Source organism: Haemorhous mexicanus, chromosome 20 (genome assembly GCF_027477595.1).
Source record: "Haemorhous mexicanus isolate bHaeMex1 chromosome 20, bHaeMex1.pri, whole genome shotgun sequence".
NCBI classification, from domain to species: domain Eukaryota; kingdom Metazoa; phylum Chordata; class Aves; order Passeriformes; family Fringillidae; genus Haemorhous; species Haemorhous mexicanus.
In genome coordinates this window covers 6,148,298-6,171,129 of record NC_082360.1, presented here as the reverse complement: position 1 = coordinate 6,171,129, position 22,832 = coordinate 6,148,298, and the positions used below count along the sequence as shown (strand labels likewise).

General features: G+C 43.5%; 4 protein-coding genes across 20 annotated transcripts in view; 2 read left to right on the top strand and 2 right to left on the bottom strand.

Annotated features, from left to right (window-relative positions):
* Positions 1-4,599, top strand: part of MBTD1 (mbt domain containing 1) — a 35,530-nt gene extending 30,931 nt beyond the window's left edge. For all 11 annotated transcript variants that reach the window (XM_059864007.1, XM_059864011.1, XM_059864005.1 and 8 more), the window contains one exon: positions 701-4,599. In XM_059864007.1, coding sequence (XP_059719990.1) covers positions 701-819 — 119 coding nt within the window. In that variant the 3' untranslated portion in view covers positions 820-4,599. The remainder of the gene's footprint in view (positions 1-700) is intronic.
* Positions 4,600-5,049: 450 nt separating this feature from the next.
* LOC132336489 (nucleoside diphosphate kinase) lies at positions 5,050-7,817 on the bottom strand (the record flags this gene model as incomplete). Its single annotated transcript, XM_059864024.1, has 5 exons — positions 5,050-5,286; positions 5,729-5,841; positions 6,569-6,670; positions 7,210-7,342; positions 7,537-7,817. Coding segments are annotated over 5 exons (747 nt in total), but the record flags the coding sequence as incomplete, so codon positions are not given.
* Positions 7,818-9,284: 1,467 nt separating this feature from the next.
* Positions 9,285-18,510, bottom strand: LOC132336488 (nucleoside diphosphate kinase-like). 6 transcript variants are annotated; one of them, XM_059864018.1, is made up of 7 exons: positions 18,065-18,491; positions 15,498-17,629; positions 12,964-13,164; positions 12,356-12,488; positions 11,725-11,826; positions 10,959-11,071; positions 9,285-10,625 (listed from the first exon to the last, which is right to left on the bottom strand). In XM_059864018.1, exons 4-7 carry the CDS (start codon positions 12,482-12,484, stop codon positions 10,508-10,510), a joined length of 462 nt encoding a protein of 153 aa, XP_059720001.1. In that variant the 5' UTR covers positions 12,485-12,488; positions 12,964-13,164; positions 15,498-17,629; positions 18,065-18,491; the 3' UTR covers positions 9,285-10,507. The 6 variants fall into 6 exon arrangements, with proteins under 6 accessions (XP_059720001.1, XP_059720000.1, XP_059720004.1 ...); XM_059864017.1 differs by having other exon boundaries at positions 18,154-18,491; XM_059864021.1 differs by lacking the exon at positions 15,498-17,629 and having other exon boundaries at positions 18,441-18,510.
* Positions 18,511-18,571: 61 nt separating this feature from the next.
* SPAG9 (sperm associated antigen 9) overlaps positions 18,572-22,832 on the top strand; it is a 59,687-nt gene continuing 55,426 nt past the window's right edge. For both annotated transcript variants that reach the window (XM_059864003.1, XM_059864002.1), the window contains exon 1: positions 18,572-18,980. In XM_059864003.1, the coding sequence (XP_059719986.1) occupies positions 18,675-18,980 (306 nt within the window). In that variant the 5' untranslated portion in view covers positions 18,572-18,674. The remainder of the gene's footprint in view (positions 18,981-22,832) is intronic.

Sequence of the window (22,832 nt, the reverse complement as noted above, 5' to 3'; positions counted from 1 at the left end):
AATAATTTATTTTTTGTATAATCAACCCTTTAATGTGGCTACTACACCTTTAATGAATGTTTACATGTTTTGTTTTCAGTGTTCTTTTCATTGTGCTCATATTTTGATAATCATCTCTATTTGTTAGTGAAACTGGAAAAGTAATTGTGACATTTCTATCCATAATATTTTTCTCTTAATCTCATTTCTACTTAATTTTGAGAAATGAAGGAAAGATTAAAAGTACAAAAATTGTTTTGCTTTAATGAAACTTACATTCTGGGATCTTAAAATTTTTATTGATGGATTGAGAAATCTTTGTTAATATGTTTTGTTGTCTCACATTGACTGTTTGCAATAACTGTTTGCTAAGTAATTTGAATTGTAGCTTAACTGCTGGCCATTTCCAATCTTCACTTGCATAACAACTAAATAGGAAGCAAAGTGTTTTAAAAGTTAATGTGGTTTAAAATACTCAGTTCTTGAGAAAATCTTGTGGAGAATATATTATTGTAAGTAATTTGAAATCTGTTAATATTAGAGTGTAACTTAAAGTTCCATCTGCAGTCACAAAGTGTCTGTTCTCTGTGGGATCCTGAGCATTAGAGCTTAGCTAAAATGTGGCATATAAGAAAATGGGGAATCTTGGATGCTCCCAATATCAATAATATTAAGTAAATTTAAGTTATATAGATGTTTAATGTGAATTTTTGATTTGTAGTGACTTCATTACAACTGAAGGAGGAGTTGCTGGATGGTGAGGAGTACAGCTTCCTGCAGGGAACGTCTGACCAGGAGAGCAATGGCTCCGCCAGCTACTACATCAAACAGGAACCCTGAGGCAGCTCCCAGGAGTGAGGGGCCCAGCATCGGTGATAGGAAAAGAACTTTTCACTGAGACTGATTCTGTTCCCACTTGGATGGTGCAGTTCAGGTGACTGTGCCTGGGGTGCTTTGCTAAACGTAGATGAATTAGACTCAGTTCAGAATTTTTTGGAAGGGCGCGGAAACTATTTTAGTGAAAAAGATTTTTCAATTTATTAAAAACAAAAACAAAGGACACTTTTGTGTTGTATTTGAAGCTTTTGAAAGAATTTTGTAATATTTTCAAGTTCAGATTTATTGTGCATTGTTAACAAGAACTGAAATTCTAATTTTTTTGTAAGATTAAAGTTTATTTAGCATGATTGTGGGAAGCCGTTGGAGGAAGATATAGTTGCAAATACAAATGAACTGTCATAACAAATGAACCTTTTTGGTACAAGTTGGGAGACTGTTAGACTCTTGTGAACTGCACTGGTCACGCCTCTGGTTTTTTAATTGTGAAAATAAGGCTTTAAAGCCCTGATTTAAAGGCATAAATTATATATGGAAGACAGTCCTGTGAAGCTCTACTCAGTGAGTAGCCCCAAGTGCAACGGAGTCATCGCCTGAGGAAGATTTTACCTTTTCAAGGTGTTTTTATTTAGTTAAAATACCCTTTTTTATATAAGGTTTTTGGTTTTTTAACATTCTTTAGGGTCTGATTCACTGCCCATTAATATCAGTAGCCTTGTCTCCACCAACCACAGTGGGCATTGGATGAGGTTTATAAAGCTCTTGTCTGTATATGCATGTCTGTAGTCTTGGAATGCTTCAGCAAATGTTTACAGAGTCCTATACCAAACTGGAACTTCAGAAAATTCTGTCGTTGGAAGATTAGTTGTAGCTCTGAATTTTGACTGAAGAAGCAGTTTAGATGGACAGTCACTAAGGATTCCCTTGGTAGTGGGAAGGAACTTGTGAGTATTCTTGTGATTTTTATTTTTTTTCCCCATTCAGAAAACCCTAAGTGTTTCTTTACCATCTTAAATATTTGTCTGTGATCATTCAGATGTGACACATGGTTTCAGGTGACCTGAAAGGAGCCCTACATTGTGGATTAAAAATTAGTTCAGTCCTGCATAGCCTGCAATATTCATGTCTTGCTGCAATAGTGTAACACAGGAGTTGAGAACAGTATGAAAATCACATGGTTTTAGTCTATAATTCATAAACTGGATTTGCCTATTGCTTGGAATTCTTGTCTCATGTCAAGCATCCCATTGGCCCCAACTGGTCAACTTCCAGATTTTTACAAGGCAAAAGTCACATAAAAGGGTGAAAATGATGACCATTTAAACACAAAGTATTTTTGCAGGAGCTCTTAATAATTTGGATTTTATCTTTCCGTATTTTTAACTTTTGTATATTTTTGTAAATGGAGTTGATGAGTGAGGTGGTTCATCAGCCCTGCAGAGCTGTGACTGAAAGAATGTGCATCAAGAGCTTTAGCCTTTACCAGTAAGGTTCATTAACTAAACTCTCAGGAATTATAAGTTCTGTAAGTGCTTCTGGGTCTTCACAGGTCCCCTTCAGACCAGTACAATGATCATCTGACTCTTGACCAGAAATTAAGGCTTAAAAAAAAAAAAATTGATAAAAAATTATAAACATCTGTATCCTACAGCCTAAGAAATGTTTTAAGGATATCAACCCTCAGAGCCCTGGGATACCATTTCTTGTATATTGTTGTTTGAGCTTAAAAAAAAAAAAGTGCATAGAAAGTTGAAAACCAGCAATTTGATTATTTTCTAACATATTGCTCCAACTTTGGGTACATAGTATTAGTGATATACACAGGTTTACCTCATTCTATGCAAGAGGGGTTAATTATGTAAAGTTTTGTATTTACTACAGGAAGTAAAACGTGCTGTATAGTGTAGGAATGTCTGGAATTCTTTCCTCCCTTACTGGTAAAATTTCTTAAATTACGACCTGTTTTTAGCAACAGCTTCTTCTGTTGACGGAATCTGTTAATCTGATTACAAGAATCTATAGCTTCAGGTGGTAAAGACATTTTAGCTCCCTAAAATGGCCATAAAAAGAACTTTGTTGGACCTGACAGTCTTCAAATAGCTTATCTCAGATTCTGACCCACCCATAATGTTTATTTTGAACATCAAAATAAACAACAGCCTAGATTGGAGAACTAGGATTAGAGACCATTGTAATGACAGTTTGAGCCTTGCTTGTTTTCCTGTGTTCTCAATTTAATCTGCCATAAAATCCAGCTCTGCAAGCATTGATTTCATTTGGTAAGTATAGCACTATTGATTTTTTTTTTTTTTTTTTTTTTTTTTTTTTTTTTTAATGCAACAACTTGCAGGCTGTCCCAACAGCTGGAATAAGATTCTCAGAGTCTTGCTTTCTTCTCTCATCAACAGCTTCTGACTTCAGTAGAAAAACTGTTGCATTAATAGTGCGTCATAATGTAGAGGGTTGGGCTAGTTAGTAAGTGAGGTGCATTGCCTGGTCACTAAACTGAGTATTGCCCCAGCTCATCCCTGATTTCAGAGTCAGTCTTCAAATGTCAAGAGGGAAAATTAGTCCTTAACACTTCCTGTGTTGGGAGAACTATAAGAATCTGTTCTAAAGTCTGTCAGTCTTTATAGTATTCTGTTATTCATCAAACACTAAAGTCTGTGAGGTGATGTATGTTCTCAGGTACCCGTGTGACTTCAGCAGTTGGTGAAATGCCTTTTGTGTCTCTGGGTTCATAATATGCCTCAGTTGTGTAATTGTCAAGTACAGTGACGTCTGTGCTAAGCAAACCATGGAAGGAGCTGCTGGAAGTCACTTGCTCAGGGAAAACCTGAGCAAGGTGCTACTAGGGATGTGATCCCCACAGAACCTGAGGGGTGTCCATGGCAGCTCCCTGGCTTTGCAAAGCATTCCTGTGGCTCTGGGATGTTTCTCATGGCTTTCAAGCTGTGGTACCTGCCTGAGGGAGCAGCAACTGTTGGACACCTAAAACCTTCAATGGGGTTGGACTAATTCTGGCATTTGGCACAGCAGGTTTTTCTGACCATGAAGCAGCCCAAGCCCTGTCCGTGACTTGGCTGCTGTTCTTCTTGTTCCAGATCTCTCTGATGATCTTTGATTATTACACTATTTTCAGTAGAACTCTCTAACCTGTTCCTTGCTGCATCTAAGGAAAGCTACAGCAGTTACTGATTCCTTGTTCTACAGATACTAACACGGGTTTCAGTGTTTGTTTTGGGTTTTTTATTGTTGTTTTCTGTGATGTGAATACCCTCCCTTGATCTTTGTACGATGGTGCTAATACATTTGGTAACAATCCTTTATTGGGAAGGGATTTTAAAAAACTGTGATTTCAGCTGAATTTTTCTTTTGATTTTTTTTTTTCATATTTAAAATGAAAAACCACAGCCATTTATACAAAAAAGGCATCAGCTTTGGCCCCTGGGAAAATGTTGGGGCAGGAATCAAGAATAAACAAATGGGTTTTTACGTAATTTCTGTATGTATTTGATATATAGATCAATATCTGTATAAATTTAATCTTTTACTTTCTTGGTAATTTGTGTGGTCAGTGAGGGAGTATTTAAAGCTTTCTCATGCAATGTACATAACTCAGTGGAAAAATGCTTTTGGAAAAATTAATGTTACTTTCATTTTTACAACACTGCAGATTTTCAGCATGGATGTGAAAAGCATTAAAATCATAACTTTGTGTACAAGATGAAAATAATTCACTAAATTTGCCTTTTTTACACAAAATAAAAATGATTAAAAGTCTTTTTCTGAATACTGATTGTTTTGCTTTAAACACTCTTAACCTTATTAAAAATACCCACAGTCTGTAATAACATGAGTATTTTAAGTATGTTGGTGTGATGACAAAGCGTGTTGGGGCCCTGAGCACAAGGGGTTTGATAAGAGAAGGTGAATTCAATAATCATGTCAGAGAGCAAGCTTTGCACTTGGTCATTTCATTTAGTATTAATATTTGTGTAAGGAGGAAAATTTTGGAGAGCTTTATAGATCAATCCAATGCCCACTCCCTTTTGTCCTCTAGCTGTGTTGGAAGTAGATACAGCCTCCCTTCAGCTCTCCCTCTGCAAATTTTCTGCTGCTTGAGTCCAACAGCTGTGCCAGGGTCCTATGTCAGTGGCTCCTGAATTATTAAAATGTCCTTTATGAGTATTTGGACAGGGGGTCTGTTGTAAGTGACTACACCACAAGGAATTAGTTCACACCCATTTATTTGACAGTCACTTTCAGCACTAAGATAACTGCAGTTGCTCCCAGGGCAGCAGCTGGAATGAGATGAGATGTTGGAAGGCACAAATGACTGGGGGAACCCATCACTCATAGATCCAGTCATGTGCACAGGGCTTGAAGTCGATGAGTTCTGTGGGTTTGAACCACAGGTTGATCTCCTTCTGTGCACTCTCCACAGAGTCGCTGCCATGGATGATGTTCCTGTGGAAGGAGACAAACATTGATCCCTATAAAAATACACCTCCAGCAGCCTTGTTCTCAGTTTGCAAAAACGTGGATGAAGCATCTAGAGTGGGGAGACTATTGCTGTTATTTCAGGTAGAGTGTTCAAACACCTGCCCCCCATCCCCCAGGAGCTAATTATGCCTATCAGGGTCACTCTAGAGCTACTGTTCTGCAACAGCCCCTGCCTGAGCTTACATGCTGCTTTGGGGATGAGCTGGACTGCAAACAAAGTCAGCTTTGTACCACTTCCCTAAGTAGCAGGTATGCAGTGTGACCTGCAAATGAAATACAATCAGACTAAGGTCTCTACCACCAATTTTGGCTTTCCAGAATAAAAGACTGCCAACAGTTTTTGTGTTGGCAGGTAAACAGTAAAGTTGTTGAGTTTTTATTATCAATTAACAGACTGAGTACAAACCTTCCCACTTGAATGCAGAAATCACCACGGATGGTGCCAGGCTTGGAGTCTGCAGGATTGGTTTCCCCCAGCATTACTCGCCCAGTTTTAACCACATTGAGTCCTTCCCATACCTTAAGATAAAAACCATAAAAATTCTGTTAAGCCAAATGCTTATGCAAAATACTGACAATTCAGCTTTGCTCTACCATGTTTTGCAAAGAAACAAAGGTTCTACCATTAAAGACATTAACCTTGCCTAGATTATCTCTTGGGCTTGTAAAGGTGACAAGGGGAAAAAACGTATTAATTGTAGTAATTAAGTAACTGGAAGTAATTGTAAAACACTATCAACATTGTTACTGCAGTGAAGGAGATACTTTACCAAGCCTCAGAGTTAATGTACAAAGCCAACTCCCAACCCTTTGTGTTGTGATGGAACAGGGACACCCTGCTGAGTGTTCTCTCCTAGTTCATTATCACACCAGGAGATGCTACTAGAGCAAGTACCTTGTTTTGGGGGGAATGTAAAAATGAATGACACAGAAGTTGGGGTTTTGTGTCAGACAGCCTGACCTTTTTTTTGCCCAAAACAGATTTTTTGGTGCAGAAGATTTGCTTTCAGGAATTTTGCTTTATACATTTATACATTAGGCATTTTAGAACCCATTTTATATGTGCACTTTTCTGATTATATAGTAATTCCACTGTCTTAATTTTAAGTTTTTCTTTTGCCTCTATCAGAACAAGGTAGTTTGAAAAAATGCTTCTGCAGTGCTATCTCTGAATATTCTTAATAATTTATAGAGCAAGAAAAATATATTCAAGAAAGTAATCTTAAACTGAAATGAAGTCACTTACCATGGCCACAATAGGTCCAGAGTTCATGTACTTAACCAAACCAGGGAAGAAGGGGCGGTCTTTCAGGTCAATGTAATGTTGTTTGAGAAGGTCTTCAGAGGCCTTTAAAAGGACAGATGTAACTTTAAATATAATTTTCTGAATGTCATTGAACAAAAGGTATTACAGGTGTAAGACTATGGCATTAGTGATTAGATTCACAATTAATGTTACCAACAATGCTGCAGTGCTATTGTGTGTAACAGTGGGAGCTCCTGCTGTAATATTAAAGGAGTTCTTTGTGGCTGTGCTGGGAATTGTCAATATGATTTCTTTGCACGGCAGTGAGCCTCTGCGATAAGCAGAGTACGGGGAGTACAGGATCAAGGGGTGATGTTACCCAACACAACCTTCCAGCCTAGGCCATTCCAGCTCTCAATCGGGCTGCATTAAACCTCTGAAGCAAAATTCGCTGGTTTTGGAAAGGGTAGAAGCCTTGTGCCGGGCGGGAAGAAGGGCCTGACGCGCGCTCCAGCACATCCGCCATCGGACCCCAGTTCTGTCGCAGGAGCGTCCGCAAGGGGAGATTCTCGGTGTGGGTGCGATGAGCCCTTCTCGGGCAGGGCAGGGACGCGGTTGGGGGGGAAGGCGCGGACACTCACGTGGACGAACTTCATGGCCACGAGCCGGAACCCTTTCTGCTCGAACCGCTTGATGATCTCCCCGACCAGCCCGCGCTGGACGCCGTCGGGCTTGATGGCGATGAAGGTGCGCTCACCGTTCCCCGCCATAGCGCTGCGGGCGGGAGCGCGGCGTGAGTGGACGCGCGGCCTCAAGGTCGGCGACGGCCATGGCGGTACCGCCCTGCCACGCGGCACGGCCACGGAATGGCCCACCGAGCCGGCCCGGCCCCGCCGAACCCTGCCCGGCCCCTCCGCCTGCACCCCTCATGCCCCTGGAGCGCGGGGCCCGACTCGGCCCGGCCTTACCTATCCGGAGCTGCCGCCGCCGCTACCTTCCGCACCGCTGCCGCCGGAGGAAGAGGCGCAGGCGGAGGCGTGCACGCCACGGATCCCCCGCCTCGCGCAGAGGAGGAGCCGCCGGGCCGGCGGCGCTTCGGGGGCGGGATCGCCAGCACCAAGCGGAACCGGGCCGGGCCGGGATGAGGTGGGACTGGACAGGAGAGCGGTCGCTTCCGGGCCCAGGGGCCGAGGGGTGGCTCTTGGCCCGGCCTGGTCTCACCTGTTTCCTCCGCCGCCTCGAGGGTTATTTACAGACGCAACAACTGTGGCTTAAGCCTTTAAGGCACTGAAACGACGGCGGATGTTTACACAACTAAATAATTTTTGACTAATTTTTTGCTGGGTTGGCTGCTTTCAGGTGTCCCCGCGGCCTGAGGGGTGGTCCTGCCAACCAGGCTGCGCTGCACAGCGTGGCTACAGCTCTTGGAAGGCATATTTATCACAGAAAAGTGATGTGGAACCCATAACACAGGAACATTATTGATAATTTCATTGGGAAGATGAAGCCCCCAAGTGTCAAAACCTCATAGTCCCTGAACCCATGTCACAACATGAAGCACGGAGTGTGTTGTTACTTTTGTGAAAAATGCGTATTTTATGATTGGCTTTTCGCAAATATTAAAATGAATATTATATGTATTGTGTTAGAAAGTAACGCTGTATTAATTCTCTTCAGTAGTGTGTTAAATATAGTTTTAGGTTATAAAAATTGTTAAAATAGAAACTGTGCTATGTAGGATACTTTTTTTTAAAGAAAGGACTTGCAGCGAGATAGCAGCCACAGGACACCTAAATCTTTCAGAGAAAAAGAATTTATTGCTCCCTTATCAGAAGAAATGAACTTCTTCCCGCCTCGAAGGCGCTGTTAGGATTAGGAGGAAGAAGTTGACGATGACCAGGCCGAATCCTGTGTTTGAATGGAATTTATGCATCATGCATGAAGTGTATGAATATGCAACAGGCTGTTGTTTTTAAGGGTTAATCCTTTGTTAACGGGGGTCCTTTTTCGGGCTTGTGCTGCCCAGAAAAAGGCACCCAGACGTCCGTAACTCTTTGCTTTTTATTGTCTCATATTGTCTTAATTCAAATTGTCTAAATTATTATTATTCTAATTGTATTACTATTTTTATAACTATTTTTATTATTAAATATTTAAAAATTTAAAAAACAAGTGATTGGCGTTTTTCACACTTTTTATGGTGTTTACTACTTGGCTCTTTCCTAGTTTTGATAAGCACCTTTGCCTGAGCAAGTTAAAGTCGTGCACCATCTCTCCAGCTGGGATATCAATGAAATAACCTTTGCAGTCCTTGCACAGTCTCTTATTGAGGGGTCAGTTAGTGGTTTCACACTGGATCTGCTCAGGCACCTCAGCCATGCAGGATTGCTGGCCTCCACCTCCTCCCAGTCACATCACATTAGAAACACTCAGCAGCTTCCTGGCAATCCAAACACCCCCAGATAAACCAGAATTCTCTATTTTGTAGACTTGAGACATCTCAAGTAACCTTTCAAGTAAAGTTTAAACTGGAGACCACTCATCTCATGCTCAGGTTTGTCACATACTCCCTTTCCTCCATCTTCTTTTAACCTAATGATTTATCTTCTATAACACTGAATATTTTCAGAACAGAGGTTCACGGCCTCACCTACAGCTTCATAGTTAGAGAATTTGTTCCACCTCCTTCTACTCATTAATTAAATATAAGACAAAATATTTAAAATGTCATTTTATTTCACTTAACAAACAGCAAATATTGTTTTATTTTGTGCCATCTCTTTTTAGGAGTTTGATATCACCATAAGGTATCATAAGCCTTCAATTCAACATTCACGGCATAGCTCAGTATTCAGATACAAGAACACACTGTGGGGGAAAAAAAAATCGTGAGCTCGAGCGACTAATTCCATGAAACTCTTGCTCTTAGTGAATATAATGTTGCAGGGAAATAAATACATAATATCAATCCCAACTGCCTCATCCAGTACAACTTTTGCTGTTGAAACTGAAATACCTTCTGCATTATTATGACTCCACTTCTTTACATCATTAAATAAATACAAAACGATAGTGAGAAAGTCACTTCTAAAACAATTTATCCAAGGACCATTTGGTTTGTAGTTCCAGCTACTGAGGAAACTACACTAATGAGAACACAGCTAAATTACCAGCTGGCAAAGCAAACACCACTTATTGCTCTGTGCAATGTCAGAGAGCTGCTGCACTGAAATGGCTAAAGGTAGAATCTCCTTCAGCTATCCTCACATTAATCTTCTTTTCACATAAAAGGACATTTCATCAAGCCTGGCTGGTTAATCGGTCCTTAAAATACTACATAAATCCCATGTGGAAAGAAAAAAGAGCCAGTTGAAACAGTGTCAGTGTGGAGGCCAGTTGCCATTTTAGCCAGAGTTGAGCTCTTTATGGGCACAGCCTGTTCTGGGGAGAGAAATGGGCTTTTTTTTCTGCAGCCATTTTAGGAATGGGGACACACTTGACTTAATATTAAGTAAATCCTCAACATTTGGGCATATTATCAATGCACTTACACACCATCAGTTGTCCTCTAATGTTTTAGCAAAGTTGTCCTCTGACTCTGAACCATTTGCATATTTATTTACCAAATAGATTTTTACCCATTTTTTTAATGTTTACCAAAATACCCTCTATGACTATGAAATGCTTCAGAAAAAATATATGTTATCTATTCTGTGTTTTCATCTCATATCTCTCAGTCCCAGAAGCAGCTTTTAAAATGTGCAATTCCATTTGTAACTTGACAATTTTAAAATCAAAGGAGCAGCAAGCACTGACTCTAACATCCACAATAGAGCAATTTCACTGTTTTCTGAGGTTTCTATCAGGGAATTCTTTGGAATAGCTAGAGGCTGGCAGCTGCTCATGGACATAGGAATATCAGAAGATCCAGGCTGGGTGTTAATCATAGATCCACTCATGAGCACAGCTTCTGTAATCAACCAGTTCTTCAGGAGTGAACCATAAGCTGATCTCTGTCTCAGCACTTTCCACAGAATCACTGCCATGAATGATGTTCCTAGGAAAAGAAAAGGTGAATAAAAGAGAAAAGGAATTCTTAAAGTAAAGTAAGCTTCTTGTTTTGAAGTGATTCCCACTATGGACAGAAGCTTTAAGTAACAGTAAAGTAGGAAAATACACAGCATAGGCAGTGCCAGCTTTGCTCCTCATTTTTGTCAATGGGGACAACCATGACTTGATCCCTGTCCTTAGATACTAATATGTCATGGGCACAGGGAATGGCAGCTCCATGTGTAAAACAGAGAAGGATGGAGCACAGTTCCTGCAGATATCATGACATAACACTTGGCATTTAGTGCTTTTGGGTGATACCAAATGTTTTAAAATTTACTTTCCAACTTGGACACAGAAGTCCCCACGAATAGTGCCGGGCTTGGAATCGAACGGATTGGTTTCCCCCAGCATCATTCTTCCAGTCTTAATCACATTAAGACCTTCCCACACCTTAAAGAAAAAAAAATATTCCATTCAGATTATTAAATTTTTAGCAGCAGATAAATTATGCCATCCACAAGAACACAGGGCTGTCCATCATGGCACAAATCACCATCTGATTATTTGTCACAGTGAGACAAATTTATCTCCAATTCTTCTGTCAGATTCTTGAAGCATCTGCTCACATGGTCCCCTTCTGTACAACCCCTCTCTTCACCCAGGGTGGGGAGAGAACAATTTTCCATCTCAGTATATCAAACAGTCTCACAGATCTGTTCGCGCATGGAAGAGCTAGGCCTCAACTACTTTACAAATACATTATCAAGGAGAAAAAGAGAACTAAAGTTAAAATGTTCCACCATCCTTTTTCAGCTTGCTTACTACATGGCATTTCAGAGTGGGGCTTTTGTACAGGTTTACTGTTTCTCAAGGTCCTGGTTGTGATTCCTTTTTTGCCCCTGCCCTCTTCTTCAAAAAACTGACTCAAAGGAGAGAAAGATTATGAGAAAAGATTAAAGAAAAATAGTTAACAGCACATATTCCTACTCAGTATTTGAATCCAGCTTTTAAAATCCTTTAAAAAATAAACTGGAATTCAACAGGTGACACAATCTCATTGCAGGGAAGACAATCAAGTGTAGTTTTCCTTGCCAGGAACTCACCATGGCTACAACAGGTCCCGAGTGCATGTACTGCACCAGGCCATCATAGAATGGCCGGTCCTTGAGGTCAATGTAGTGTTCCCTCAGAAGGTCCTCAGAGGCCTGGGTTAAAAACCAGACAGACAGAGAAAAAAGCTTACAGTAAGAGCTTAAGAGCACAGTGTATTCAAAGAGATAAACCATGGAGCACTGGTAATCCTGAAACTTGCACATAGTTTAAAATTCATTATTTCTAGCACCTTCTTAGGAGTCCTTTTGGTCGATATGAGTGTGAGCTGTTTGCTTTAACCACAACTAAACTTAGGAAAGTTTTTGCTGCCCATACAGGCAGTTTATGTGACCTGGGATTTGTAAAAGATACGCAAAGATATTTATTTGGCATAGGAGGCACCTGAAAGAATATTCTCTTCAGACTAAGGGCATCAGGTTACTAAAATTAGTGTGCTTAGCATGTCTAAAGCATTTAGCCAGAGCTGGGAATTGGAACTTTTCCAAAAACATCCTAAGTACCACTTCTCAAGATTTCATTTTTAAATGTTACACAGGCCACATTTGTTGTTATAGCATGCTGCCGTACTTGAAGGCTACAGCTGATATAAAAAAGTAGACACAGCAATTGAGGAGAGCTTACATGTATTAATTTCATGGCTACCAGTTTGAATCCTTTCTTCTCAAAGCGTTTGATGATCTCCCCCACCAGCCCCCTCTGGACACCATCGGGCTTGATGGCAATGAAGGTGCGCTCCTCGATGGCAGCCATGATCCTGAGGAGGGAGAGAATAAAATTTGTTATTCCAGGACTGAGTGATCCGAGCCCATCCCTGTCTGCTCTAAGTGTAAATTTGCTGCATCTGAGGGTCAGTAATCCATGGTCTCCAATGTTTGGACAAACCAGTGACAGCACACAAGTTTTCCCAAGTGCTACAGGAGTGAGTTTGAAGCAGTGGAAGGGTGCCAAGTGTAGGAACAATCAGCGAATACTGAAATCAGAAAAACTCTGAATGGAAAGGAAGGTAATGATCACCACAGATCCATCTTCCAGTGCCGTACAATAAATTAATATATTAGTACACGCACAGAGTTTTCACCCGGAAACCAGAGAGACTCTGAGCCCTGTGCTGGAGCACACCTGAGTGGGCAGGTGAGGGGTGCAGAGGCTGCGGGGAGGCTCCGCGGGAGGGTGCGGTGACACTGCCCGGGGGCAGGGGACCCTTCCCGCTGACCCGCAACCCGGCTTACCCGCTGGTGGCCCAGTGGCTCTGGGAAACCTTGAAGCCTTGTCCCCCGCTGGTGGCTCGGTGGCTGTGGCGAACGGTGTCCCCCGCTGGTGGCCTCGGTGAGTGTCGGAGCCCGAACACTCCGCTGTTCCCTGGGTGTCTCTCACCGCGTCCCCCGCTGTTTCCCCGGTGGCTCTGGCACGCCGTGTCCCGCCCGGTGGCTCTATCCAAACGTGTCACCGCAGGTTCCCCCCCGGTTTAGCCGTGCCCCACCCCCCCGCCCCCGCACAGCGGTTGCCTTGGCGACAGCGCGGCCCCCGGTCACACAGAGCGCCCTTACCGCCCCCAGCCCCGTCCCGAGGGGGCTTCGGGATCGAGGGTAACACCTGCACCCCCCCTGTGTCTCTTCCCTTCGAGCGGGGGCGCCGGGCTCAGCTCTTCCAGCATTTGTCTTGCCTGCTGGATCCCGGTTTTTATTTAACAAAAGGCACATAACGTTATTTTAATAAAAATCTCGTTATCGTACTGTTCTGCTTGTATTTCCTCTTTAAAGAAGGTAATTAATTTTGTTTGTTTGTTTTCCTGGTTATACTATATTTGGCTCTTTGAGTCAAAAGACCCTACAACCATTTATGACTGAGCTGCTTTGCCTTGAGTATTTTATTGCCTTTAAGAGAATTGAGGATAAAGCATCCTGATGGAAATCCATGCTTGTCCTGTTTTTGCTTCCAAACTGAGATGAACTTCCTGGGCTCCACTTCTTGGCTGTTCTTGAAAGCAAAACAATGAAGATTTTGCTTCTCTCTGGGCAGGACTTCACTGCTTGACAGAGAAAAGTTCAGCTTTTTGATAACATGGATTTCCTTACTTGGGATCCCTTCTTTTCACTACAGTCCGTCACACATCCATGAGGTACTTTTAGTTCTGGTGGGAGACTCCAGATCTGACTGAAGCATCTATTCAACCAACCTGCTTTCTTGTATTCAGGGTCTTTTACCATCATGCTTTCCAGGAGCTCTGATTTAACAGATAATATTTTAAAAAAATCAATGTCATACATTCTAGCAAGTCCTCCTTGAGGTTATTTTGAAATTAGAGTTTCTGAGTAGTCTCCTGACAATGCCAATCCAATTTATTATCTTGCTTTGATACACATTTATTTAAGATGTTTCATACTATTTAAGCAAACTTTAATGCTGTAATCCTCACTATGGCATAATAATACATAAAAATAGAAGAAAGGTCTCTAGAAACAGGATGTTTATAAAAATATCAAGTCTAAAGAGGCAAAAAGACATCTATTTACAGTCTTGTTAAATCTGTGTCATTTAATGATTAAAGCTTAGGACTTGCCCTAAGGTGGGCAAGCATGACTTCCAGCTTTACCATAGGTCTGTTCTGTGATCTGTGCCAAGTCTTTTAACCTCATTAAACAAGGGTCAACTCTGCCACTTTTGAGATTAATCCATGATTAGCAGAGCAAGTTGTTACTGTATAAATGAGCTTTTGCTGGTTGCAAATTTTACCAAGATCACTTAACTACATTGGAAATTACATATTTATCTAAAATATGAAGAAGAAGAGAGTCTAGACAAATAATTTCCAAAAAATGGACTGATCATGGGAGAGAAGTAAACACCTTCAAAGTTCTCAGTGAGTGAACTAAGTGTAACTGTTGAGCTCAAACTATTTCCACATTACTTATAACCAGTGGAGATTTCTAAAACAGGCCTGAGACCATGGACTGACTGTGAATGTCTCCAGACTTCAGGAGAATTTAACACAGCTCCATCTTTGCTGGTTTGGCTCCAGTTTTACACTCTTCTCATCTCACAGCCTCTGTCTGTACCACCTGGAATATTTGGGGTTCTTATCAAAACTCATAATTTGTCCTGTGTTTCTCTTGCTCCTTGTAACCAGAGTCCTCACTCTGACATGCTTTGTTGCTCCAGGATATCCTACTCTTCATTTAGCTGAGTGCTGCTATCATTCATCAGTCTTTATCTAGATTTCTGTTGTGCTTTAAGGTATAAACCACAATAGAATTAAGCTTTTACATAAAATTTCTTTCTCTAGCTAAAGTGCCAGGTAAACTTTTCTAAACCCAGAGTGACCCGAGGGCTGATTTTCTTCCCTGGTAAATTGCAAATCAGTTTACTTGGTGGGGGGGTCCTGCCTCTAGCCAGAGGTACAGGCATGGGAGAATTGTCTTTTGGACTGTGTGGATCCAGTTGCCTGGCACATCAGAACCACAGAAATATGAAGCTTTGGTTGATACTGGTGCACAGTGCACATTAATCCCTTTGGGACATGTGGGGGCAGAAGCTGTTTCTAGTGCTGGGGTGACAGGGGGATAGCAGCAGTTGCCCCTGTTGGAAGTTGAAGTGAGCTTGACTAGGAAGTAGTGGCAGAAACACCCTTTTGTGACTGGTCCAGAGGTCCCTTGTATTCTGGGCATAGATTTCCTCTGGAGTGGCTATGACAAAGACCCAAAGGATTCAGGTGGGCTTTTGGAATAGCTGCTGTGGAGGCAGAGGGCATTAAGCAATTGAATACCTTGCCTGGACTGTGAGAGGGTCCTTCTGCACCTGGACTCCTGAAGGTGGAGGAACAATGTGTCCCAGTTGCAACCTCAACAGTGCACCACTGGCAGTTTTGGATGAATTGGGATGCCATCACACAAGATGATCCATGAGCTGGAGAGCCAAGGGATGGTCAGTAAGGCCCACTCACCCTTCCCCAGTCCCACTTGGCCTGTGCACAAGTCTAACAGAGAATGGAGAATGGAACACTGTGCACTATCGTGCCTTGAATGAAGTTACTCTACTGATGAGTGCTGCTGTGCCAGACATGCTGGAGTCCAAGGCAGCAACGTGGTACGCCACTGTTGACATTGCTAACACATTTTTCTCCATTATTGTGGCAACAGAATGCAGGCCTCAGTTTGCTTTTACCTGGAGGGGCATGAGGTACACCTGGAGCCGACTGCCCCAGGGGTGGAAACACAGCCCCACCATCTGCCATGGACTGATCCAGGCTGCACTGGAAAAGGGTGAGGCTGGAATGATGTAATTTTTTGGTAATAATTAAAAGTCAAACAGCTTTTCTTTCCTTTTGCCATGTTTATAAATTGTATTTCAACTGCCTGTGCCCTGGCTGTAACACTTTAAATATTAGCTGGGGAGGATGACGATGTCTAAACAGGACTCACAATAAATCCAATATACAGGGTTGGAGTCTTTTCTTCTTTGTCACTCCTGCACAGATTCACTGGCTCGGCAAATGAAGAGACAAGAGAACAGAAGCATTTAAAGCACAGGTCCTGCCCTAGAACCAGTCCAAGTGAGGAAAAATTAAGAGCAAGGCTCTGCTGCACTCCAGTGGAGCTGAATGCAATCACCACAGTTAAAATTCCATCCCTTCTCAAGCTTTCTGACTTTTTTAAAGCACATTTTCATTTCTTTGATCCTGGACTGCTGCTGGGCCACCAGGTTCCTCAGCTGTACATGTGATACTACCTAATGAAGAATACTGATTTCCCCAAGTTCAAATTGTATTATAGAAGTTGCACCGGAGGAGGTTTAGAGTGGATACTGGGAAAAATTTCTTCACTGAAAGCACTGTCAAGCCCTGGCAGAGGCTGCCCAGGACAATGATGGAGTTACCATCTCTCAAGGCATCTGAAAAAACTGCAGATGTGGCACTTGGGGACATGGTTTAGTGGTGTCCTTGGCAGTGCTGGGTTAATGGTTGGACTTGATGGTCTTAAAGGGTTTTCCCAACTTAAATAACTCCACAATAAAATGAAGGATGTGAAACAACTTGGAAAGTTTTAAATCTCAATAGGTATTTTCAAGTTTACTGTAAATGTCTGTTACAGCTCCCATTGTTCCCATAACAGAACACATAATCTAGAAGGGAACTCCCTGATCCAAATCCTAGGAAAATCAATCTCTCTCAGGAAGTGCAGGATGCCTTCTAAGCTGTATTATTGTTAAGAAAACAGGATTTCTGATATTATCTGGAGACCTTATTAGAAAAGAAAGGCCTTTTTGCTACCAGACACCAGGAAACATAGAGCTGCGGAGTCCCAAAATCCAGGAGCTAAGATTCTAACTCCTTCAGTCACCCCTCAGTGAATCTCTGGGTCTATTTATGCCTCCATGGGTGTGATAAACAAATACCCTGGGAGCTGTCAGACTGCATGCATTGCCTCACATCTGCCATTCACAGAGGGAGCTGCCTACAGGACACCCCAACCCCACAATCCAACCGGAGCTCCCCACCCTGGTCCCACAGCAAGGGACTAAAGGGACCAAACCCTCTTGCTGTCAGGGGCCCTCAGAGCCTCCACCAATGGCACCAGGGCTTTGATAGTCACTCTGGTGACCTGGGGTATCTTGGCCTGTATCAGGAATAGTGTGGCCAGCAGCACCAGAGAAGTGATTGTCCCGCTGTTCTTGGCACTGCTGTGTTCAGTTTTGGGCCGCTCACTTTAAAAAGGATATTGAGGGGCTGGAGTGTGTCCAGAGAAGAGTAACAAGGCTTGTAAAGGGGCTAGAAAACGTGTCTTATGAGGCTGGGTTTGTTTAGTCTCAAGAAGAGGAGGCTCAGGGATGACCTCACAGCTCTCTAGAACTACTGACAGGAACATGTAGTGAGGTGGGGATGGGGCTCTTCTGCTGTGCCTGCAGAGACAAGACCAAAGAAAATGGCCTTAAGCTGAGATAGGGGAGATTCAGATTAAATATTTGAAATTTTTTTTTTACTGTTTGTGTGGTCAGGGGTTAAAAGGGGTTGCCCAGTGGGTGGTGGAATCACCACACTGCAGCTGTTTAAGAGGCATATGTACCCAGCACTGAGTAATGTGGTTTACTGGTTTAGAAGTTACAGTGGCATGCCAGGTACATGGTCAGACTGGGTGACAGAACCACAGAATCAGCTAGGTTGGAAAAGACCTTTGAGATCATCCAGTCCAACCTGACCCAACAACCAGACTATGACACTGCATACCACATCCAGTCTTTTCTTCAACACCTCCAGGGGAGGTGACACCTCCCCGAGTAGCCCATTTCAATGCCCAACCACTCATGCTGTGAAGAATTTCGTCCTGAGTATCCAACCTGAACCTCCCCTGGCACAGCTTAGGGTTATGTCTTCTTGTCCTGTTCCTTGTTCCCTGGGACACAGCAGAGCAGAGCCCGACCCTCACCGACAGGAGGAGTTGTAGAGAGGGATAAGATGTCCCCTGAGTCTCCTTTTCTCCAGGCTCAGCTGCCTCAGCCGCTCCTCACAGGAAGCGTGCTCGACTCTTCTCCAGCCTTATTGCCCTTTTTAAAGGTCTCTTCCAATCTTGACGATTCGGTGATTTGTCAAGATTCGCTGATCCCTGACGTGTCTCCGACAGCCCAGCCCTTCCCGCTGCACCTTTGCTCCCACCGAACGCATCTTCCCGAAACGCAACCCCAGCTCCGCGAGCAGCCACCGCCATAACCTCACCCGGGCCCTGCCTCTCGATGACGTCACCAGCAGACCACCCTCCCCGCGCAGACTTCCAGTCCGTAGCTCCGCCCCACGCTGCCGTCCCGGCAGACCCCGCCCGACGCGGCGGGTGAGGTCATAGGCGCGCGCCACTCCCCGCCCGGTCCTGCCGAGGCTTTGCCGCCGCCGCAGGGAGCCGCTCCGAGCAGGACCTGCCGGGCCCCGCCAGGCCCTGCACAACCTCCCGCCGCCATGGAGCTGGCGGACGGCGTGGTGTACCAGGAGGATCCCGGCGGGCCTGGCCCCGCCATGATGTCGGAGCGGGTGTCGGGGCTGGCGGGTTCCATTTACCGCGAGTTCGAGCGGCTCATCGGGCGCTACGACGAGGAGGTGGTGGCCGAGCTGATGCCGCTGGTGGTGGCCGTGTTGGAGAACCTGGACTCGGTGTGCGCTCACAGCCAGGAGACCAGCGTGGAGCTGGAGCTGCTGCGGGACGATAACGAGCAGCTGCTCACGCAGTACGAGCGGGAGAAGGCGCTGCGCAAACAGGCCGAGGAGGTGAGCGCGGCGCTGGGCTGGGGCGGCTCCGTGGGGGCGGCCGCATCTCCCGCGCTGGGCCTGCCCGGGGCAGAGTGGCCGACGCCGGGAGCGAGTACTGGGGCTGCCCCGTCCGGGCGCGGGGCCGGAGTTGGGTCGCGATGCAGCTTGGCAGAAGGATGAGGAGGGCGCGGAGTACGTCCCGGTCCGTGCGGCTATGCCACAGCGGGACCCGTCCGTGCGGGTCCGTGTGCCTGCGGTCCCCTGAGCCGCTCGTCCCGGCGGGATCCCCGGTAACCCCTGCGGAGCGCCGCGCTGCCGGTGGGGCCGCGGGAGGAGAGCGGCGCAAACATGGAACCGTGCGCTGGTTGTGCTGTCACGGCCACACGGGATACTCCCCGCGGAGGGAGGCGGGTTGTCCAATTTTGCAAAAATAGTGACAACGCATTCCAAAAATCATGGAAATACACAGAGTGTAGGCTGAAACCCTTCAGAGTTGGTACATAAAGCTGCAGGCAGCAACAGGTGGTGTGGACTCTCCAGTGACATCGACTCTGATTTGGGATGTTAGATGTTTTTATTTAAAATTTGTACCAAGAATCACTTCAGCATAAACAAGCTTGCGAGACATTATCTAATGTCATATTATAAAGCAATACAATAGGAAGCAGATGTGCAGGATAACTTCCTCCAGCTCATTGTCTTGCCAAACTCCTGAAGGAAATTGGATTGGCAGCATTATCTGTAATGTAACAAAGCCATTTTACATGTGTATTTCCAGACCTCTTGTCCTGTGCCATTCTCTCTGGTTCTGCTTGCCTTCTAAATTTTCCAAAAATCAGAAGACCAACTGCACTGAGGGTGAACACAATATTAACAGTAAAAGCTGAATTTAAAAGACATTAGCCCTGTACAAATACTTGTTTTTTTTCTGTTATAAGTGAGTGCAAAATGTTGTCTGCAGGTTATTCCAGGACTCATTTTGTTATGAAGGACTGTGGTATGAACAGTGTCCCCCCAGCTCTTGGACTGATAGATCATTCATCCTCCTTGTCAAACAAATAGTGGTTTTATGATGCCTTATGGCATCCCCATAGGGGACTGGAGTTGCCACACTATTTCTGACAGAAACTGATGTAAAAGGGTCTTTTAGAAAATGTGTTTATATTGAGAGTAATAGGAAGGGATTGATAAATACTTTCTGAACTAATTAATGAGAAAATCCACCAGGCTTGAAGCACAGACAGCATTTGCCAGATCAGAAAACAGGCCTTGGGCAGCAGGACAGATACTGTACCAATGTGATGAAACAGAATATGGGGTTAATTTTGTTGTTGTAGCTTTTCAGGAACTGTATGTGCCTGTATTGGTAGTGTGCTTCACTGCCATCTCCATTTCTCTGTGTCATGATAAATTAACTTGAGAGGACAGGCTGTATGCAGTTGAAGAAGCAATGCTCATGCTGCAAGACACCTGGCTGATGCTTTCCAAAGTGCAGTTAGACCAAAGACTGTGTTTTCGTGGTAAGCACAAAGGTCATTTTTGTCTTGTGCTGAGGTGATTGCACTGTGCAGGTGTGAAAGTGTTAGGTACAGCCTGGTGTATTCAGGAGAGGCACATGTGCTAGTCAGGCATGGTTGTTGAATTATTTTTTCGATGCTGAGATAACCTGATGGGTAGAGTATGGTTGAAATAAAAGAAGGGGACATAAATTTGACACTATTTTCCTTGGACAAAAAGTTGCTGGCTTAGCACAAAATTATTCTGAGTTTGCCTGTGTCGTGTGGTGTCAAAATGGAGAATTTTGAGCTGCTGAGTTCCATATTTATTGTCATCTGTTCATAGTTTTGCACAATGGTTTGGGTTGGAAGGGACCTTAAAGCTCATGTTACTGCAACCCCTGCCACGGGCAGGGACATCCTTTCAACACCAGGTTGCTCCTGGTCCAAGCCCTGTCCAGCCTACCCTTGAGCACATCCAGGGATGAGGCAGCCACAGCTTCTCTGGGCAATTAACACACCTTCTTGTATGTTCTGCTTGTTCTTGTAGGAAATTTATTTGCAACAGTATCTTTATGAACATTAAATAGTTTACTGTTTGGGCAGGGGTCTCCTTACCCCATTTTTGTAATTTCCCTTCTTTATTTCCTGTGCTTAAAAAGTGTTACTGAAGAAATATCTTAAAAGTTGTTGCCTGTGGATTTCTGGAATAATTTTTTTTTAAAGTCACCCTGACAGAAGTTCTGGGCCTACTTCTTAACCCTCTGGGTATAGTTTTGATCTTTGTAGTTGCTGTGAAATCACTTGTCTGACTTTTAACATGGTAGGTTTTTGATATTGCTGAAGGAATGGAGGAGCCAGGTGCTCTGCTGTTCTGCTTCCAGTTCTTACCTTTCCACTTGGTGACTGTGAGGTAGCAATTCCTGCCCCAAAGAAGTGGGAGAGGAACCAGCACTTGTGCTTCTGCTACTTTATACCCTGATAAGAGTTACTTCAGCAGCAATGTGCTGTTTCAGACATGCACTTGTAGCTGGCATGTCTTTTGTGTGCACTTGGAAAGATGATAAAATCCACTCCATTAGCTATGCCAAATTGGGATATCTTTTAGCTTTTCTGCTGTTGGTGGGATTAAACTGTTTTTGAAATTTTTGGCAAATATGAAAAAGGATTTACCACTACTAAAATTAGTTTAAGTCATAGAATGGACTTAATGTCTGCTTTTTCTTACTGTTCCCAGAGGTAACTTTCTTTCTTAGGATTGTATATTGAGTAAACACTGTGCTGTAAGAGTTTAAGTATTTTTAATTTGAGGGAACAAAACCAAGATGCATTTTACAGAAAACTTTCACTTTATTTTATGGCTATCAGGTTGTTTTCATTTTTACATGTTTTTCTGTCCCCCAAGTCCATCTGAACTGGCTTTTTAGGTATTTTTTTTCCTCCCTGCTCCAAGAACTTGGCATTGGCTGAGAATCTGTCGTTGTTGCAATACACATTGCTGAAGGAGGTGTCATAGAGTAATAAAGATTGCCAAGTGGGTGGGACCCTGACATCAGATATGCTCAGCATTGTACCTTGGTCCTGTGACAGGAAAACCAGTCAAGATGTGAAGAGACAGAAGATGACAGAAATATAGGAAGAGATTAATGTGTTACTGAGTGCTTCAGTTGTGTGTAGGACAGAGGGTTCCAAATGTGCTGGGCTGTTGTGCAGTCTTGCATTCTTATTTATTCCAAAGACCTCTGCAAGCTTTCAAGTAGGTTTAAAATGTATTACATAAATACTTTTGAGTTTAGTTGTGTGGGACTTTCTACACTTTTTATATGAGGTCTGTAAGAACATGTTGGACAAAGGTCTGAAATGACACATGTGATCCTGCCTGGAGAAAATGGAATGGGATTAAATGGGAGTTGCCAAACATGGCTGATGAAGGTGTCACAGGTTGGGTTTCAGTAGCAGGCACATGCAGGAGGAGCTCTGCATCACATCCTGTGTTACACCTCATCATAGCCTAATCAATAATAGGATCCAGACATCCAATGCTGAACATCAGAACCTGGAAACAACATGACCTTTTAAGGATCATTCCAACTGTATTTTTTGTAGTCTTATATAATTTGATTGTTTTAAAGACAGGTTGGTGTCCTTCAGCTTGCTCTTAAAAAGTATCAAAAATCTCACTTCTCGCATTTCTCATTAGAGTTGTAAGATACATCTTTGTGATCCAAACAGGATGTCACTTAAAATGGGGAAAACTAGATTTTTGTCTGCCTCAGTGTTTTGAATAACCAGTAGCTGGGGTTGAAATGAGAGGATGACTATTGAGTGCCTAACGTGTTCCTACATACGCTGCTGGATTTACATTAAACAGTGC

Bases quoted from the DNA above. Each gene is read 5' to 3' on its own strand.
- LOC132336488 (XM_059864021.1), bottom strand. From the start codon at position 12,484: ATGGCTGCCATCGAGGAGCGCACCTTCATTGCCATCAAGCCCGATGGT. The intron at 11,827-12,355 runs GTAAGCTCTCCT...TTTTTAACCCAG, and splicing joins TAGCCATGAAATTAATACAT to GCCTCTGAGGACCTTCTGAG. The intron at 10,626-10,958 runs GTAAATTTTAAA...TTCTTTTCCTAG, and splicing joins TTCTGTGTCCAAGTTGGAAA to GAACATCATTCATGGCAGTG.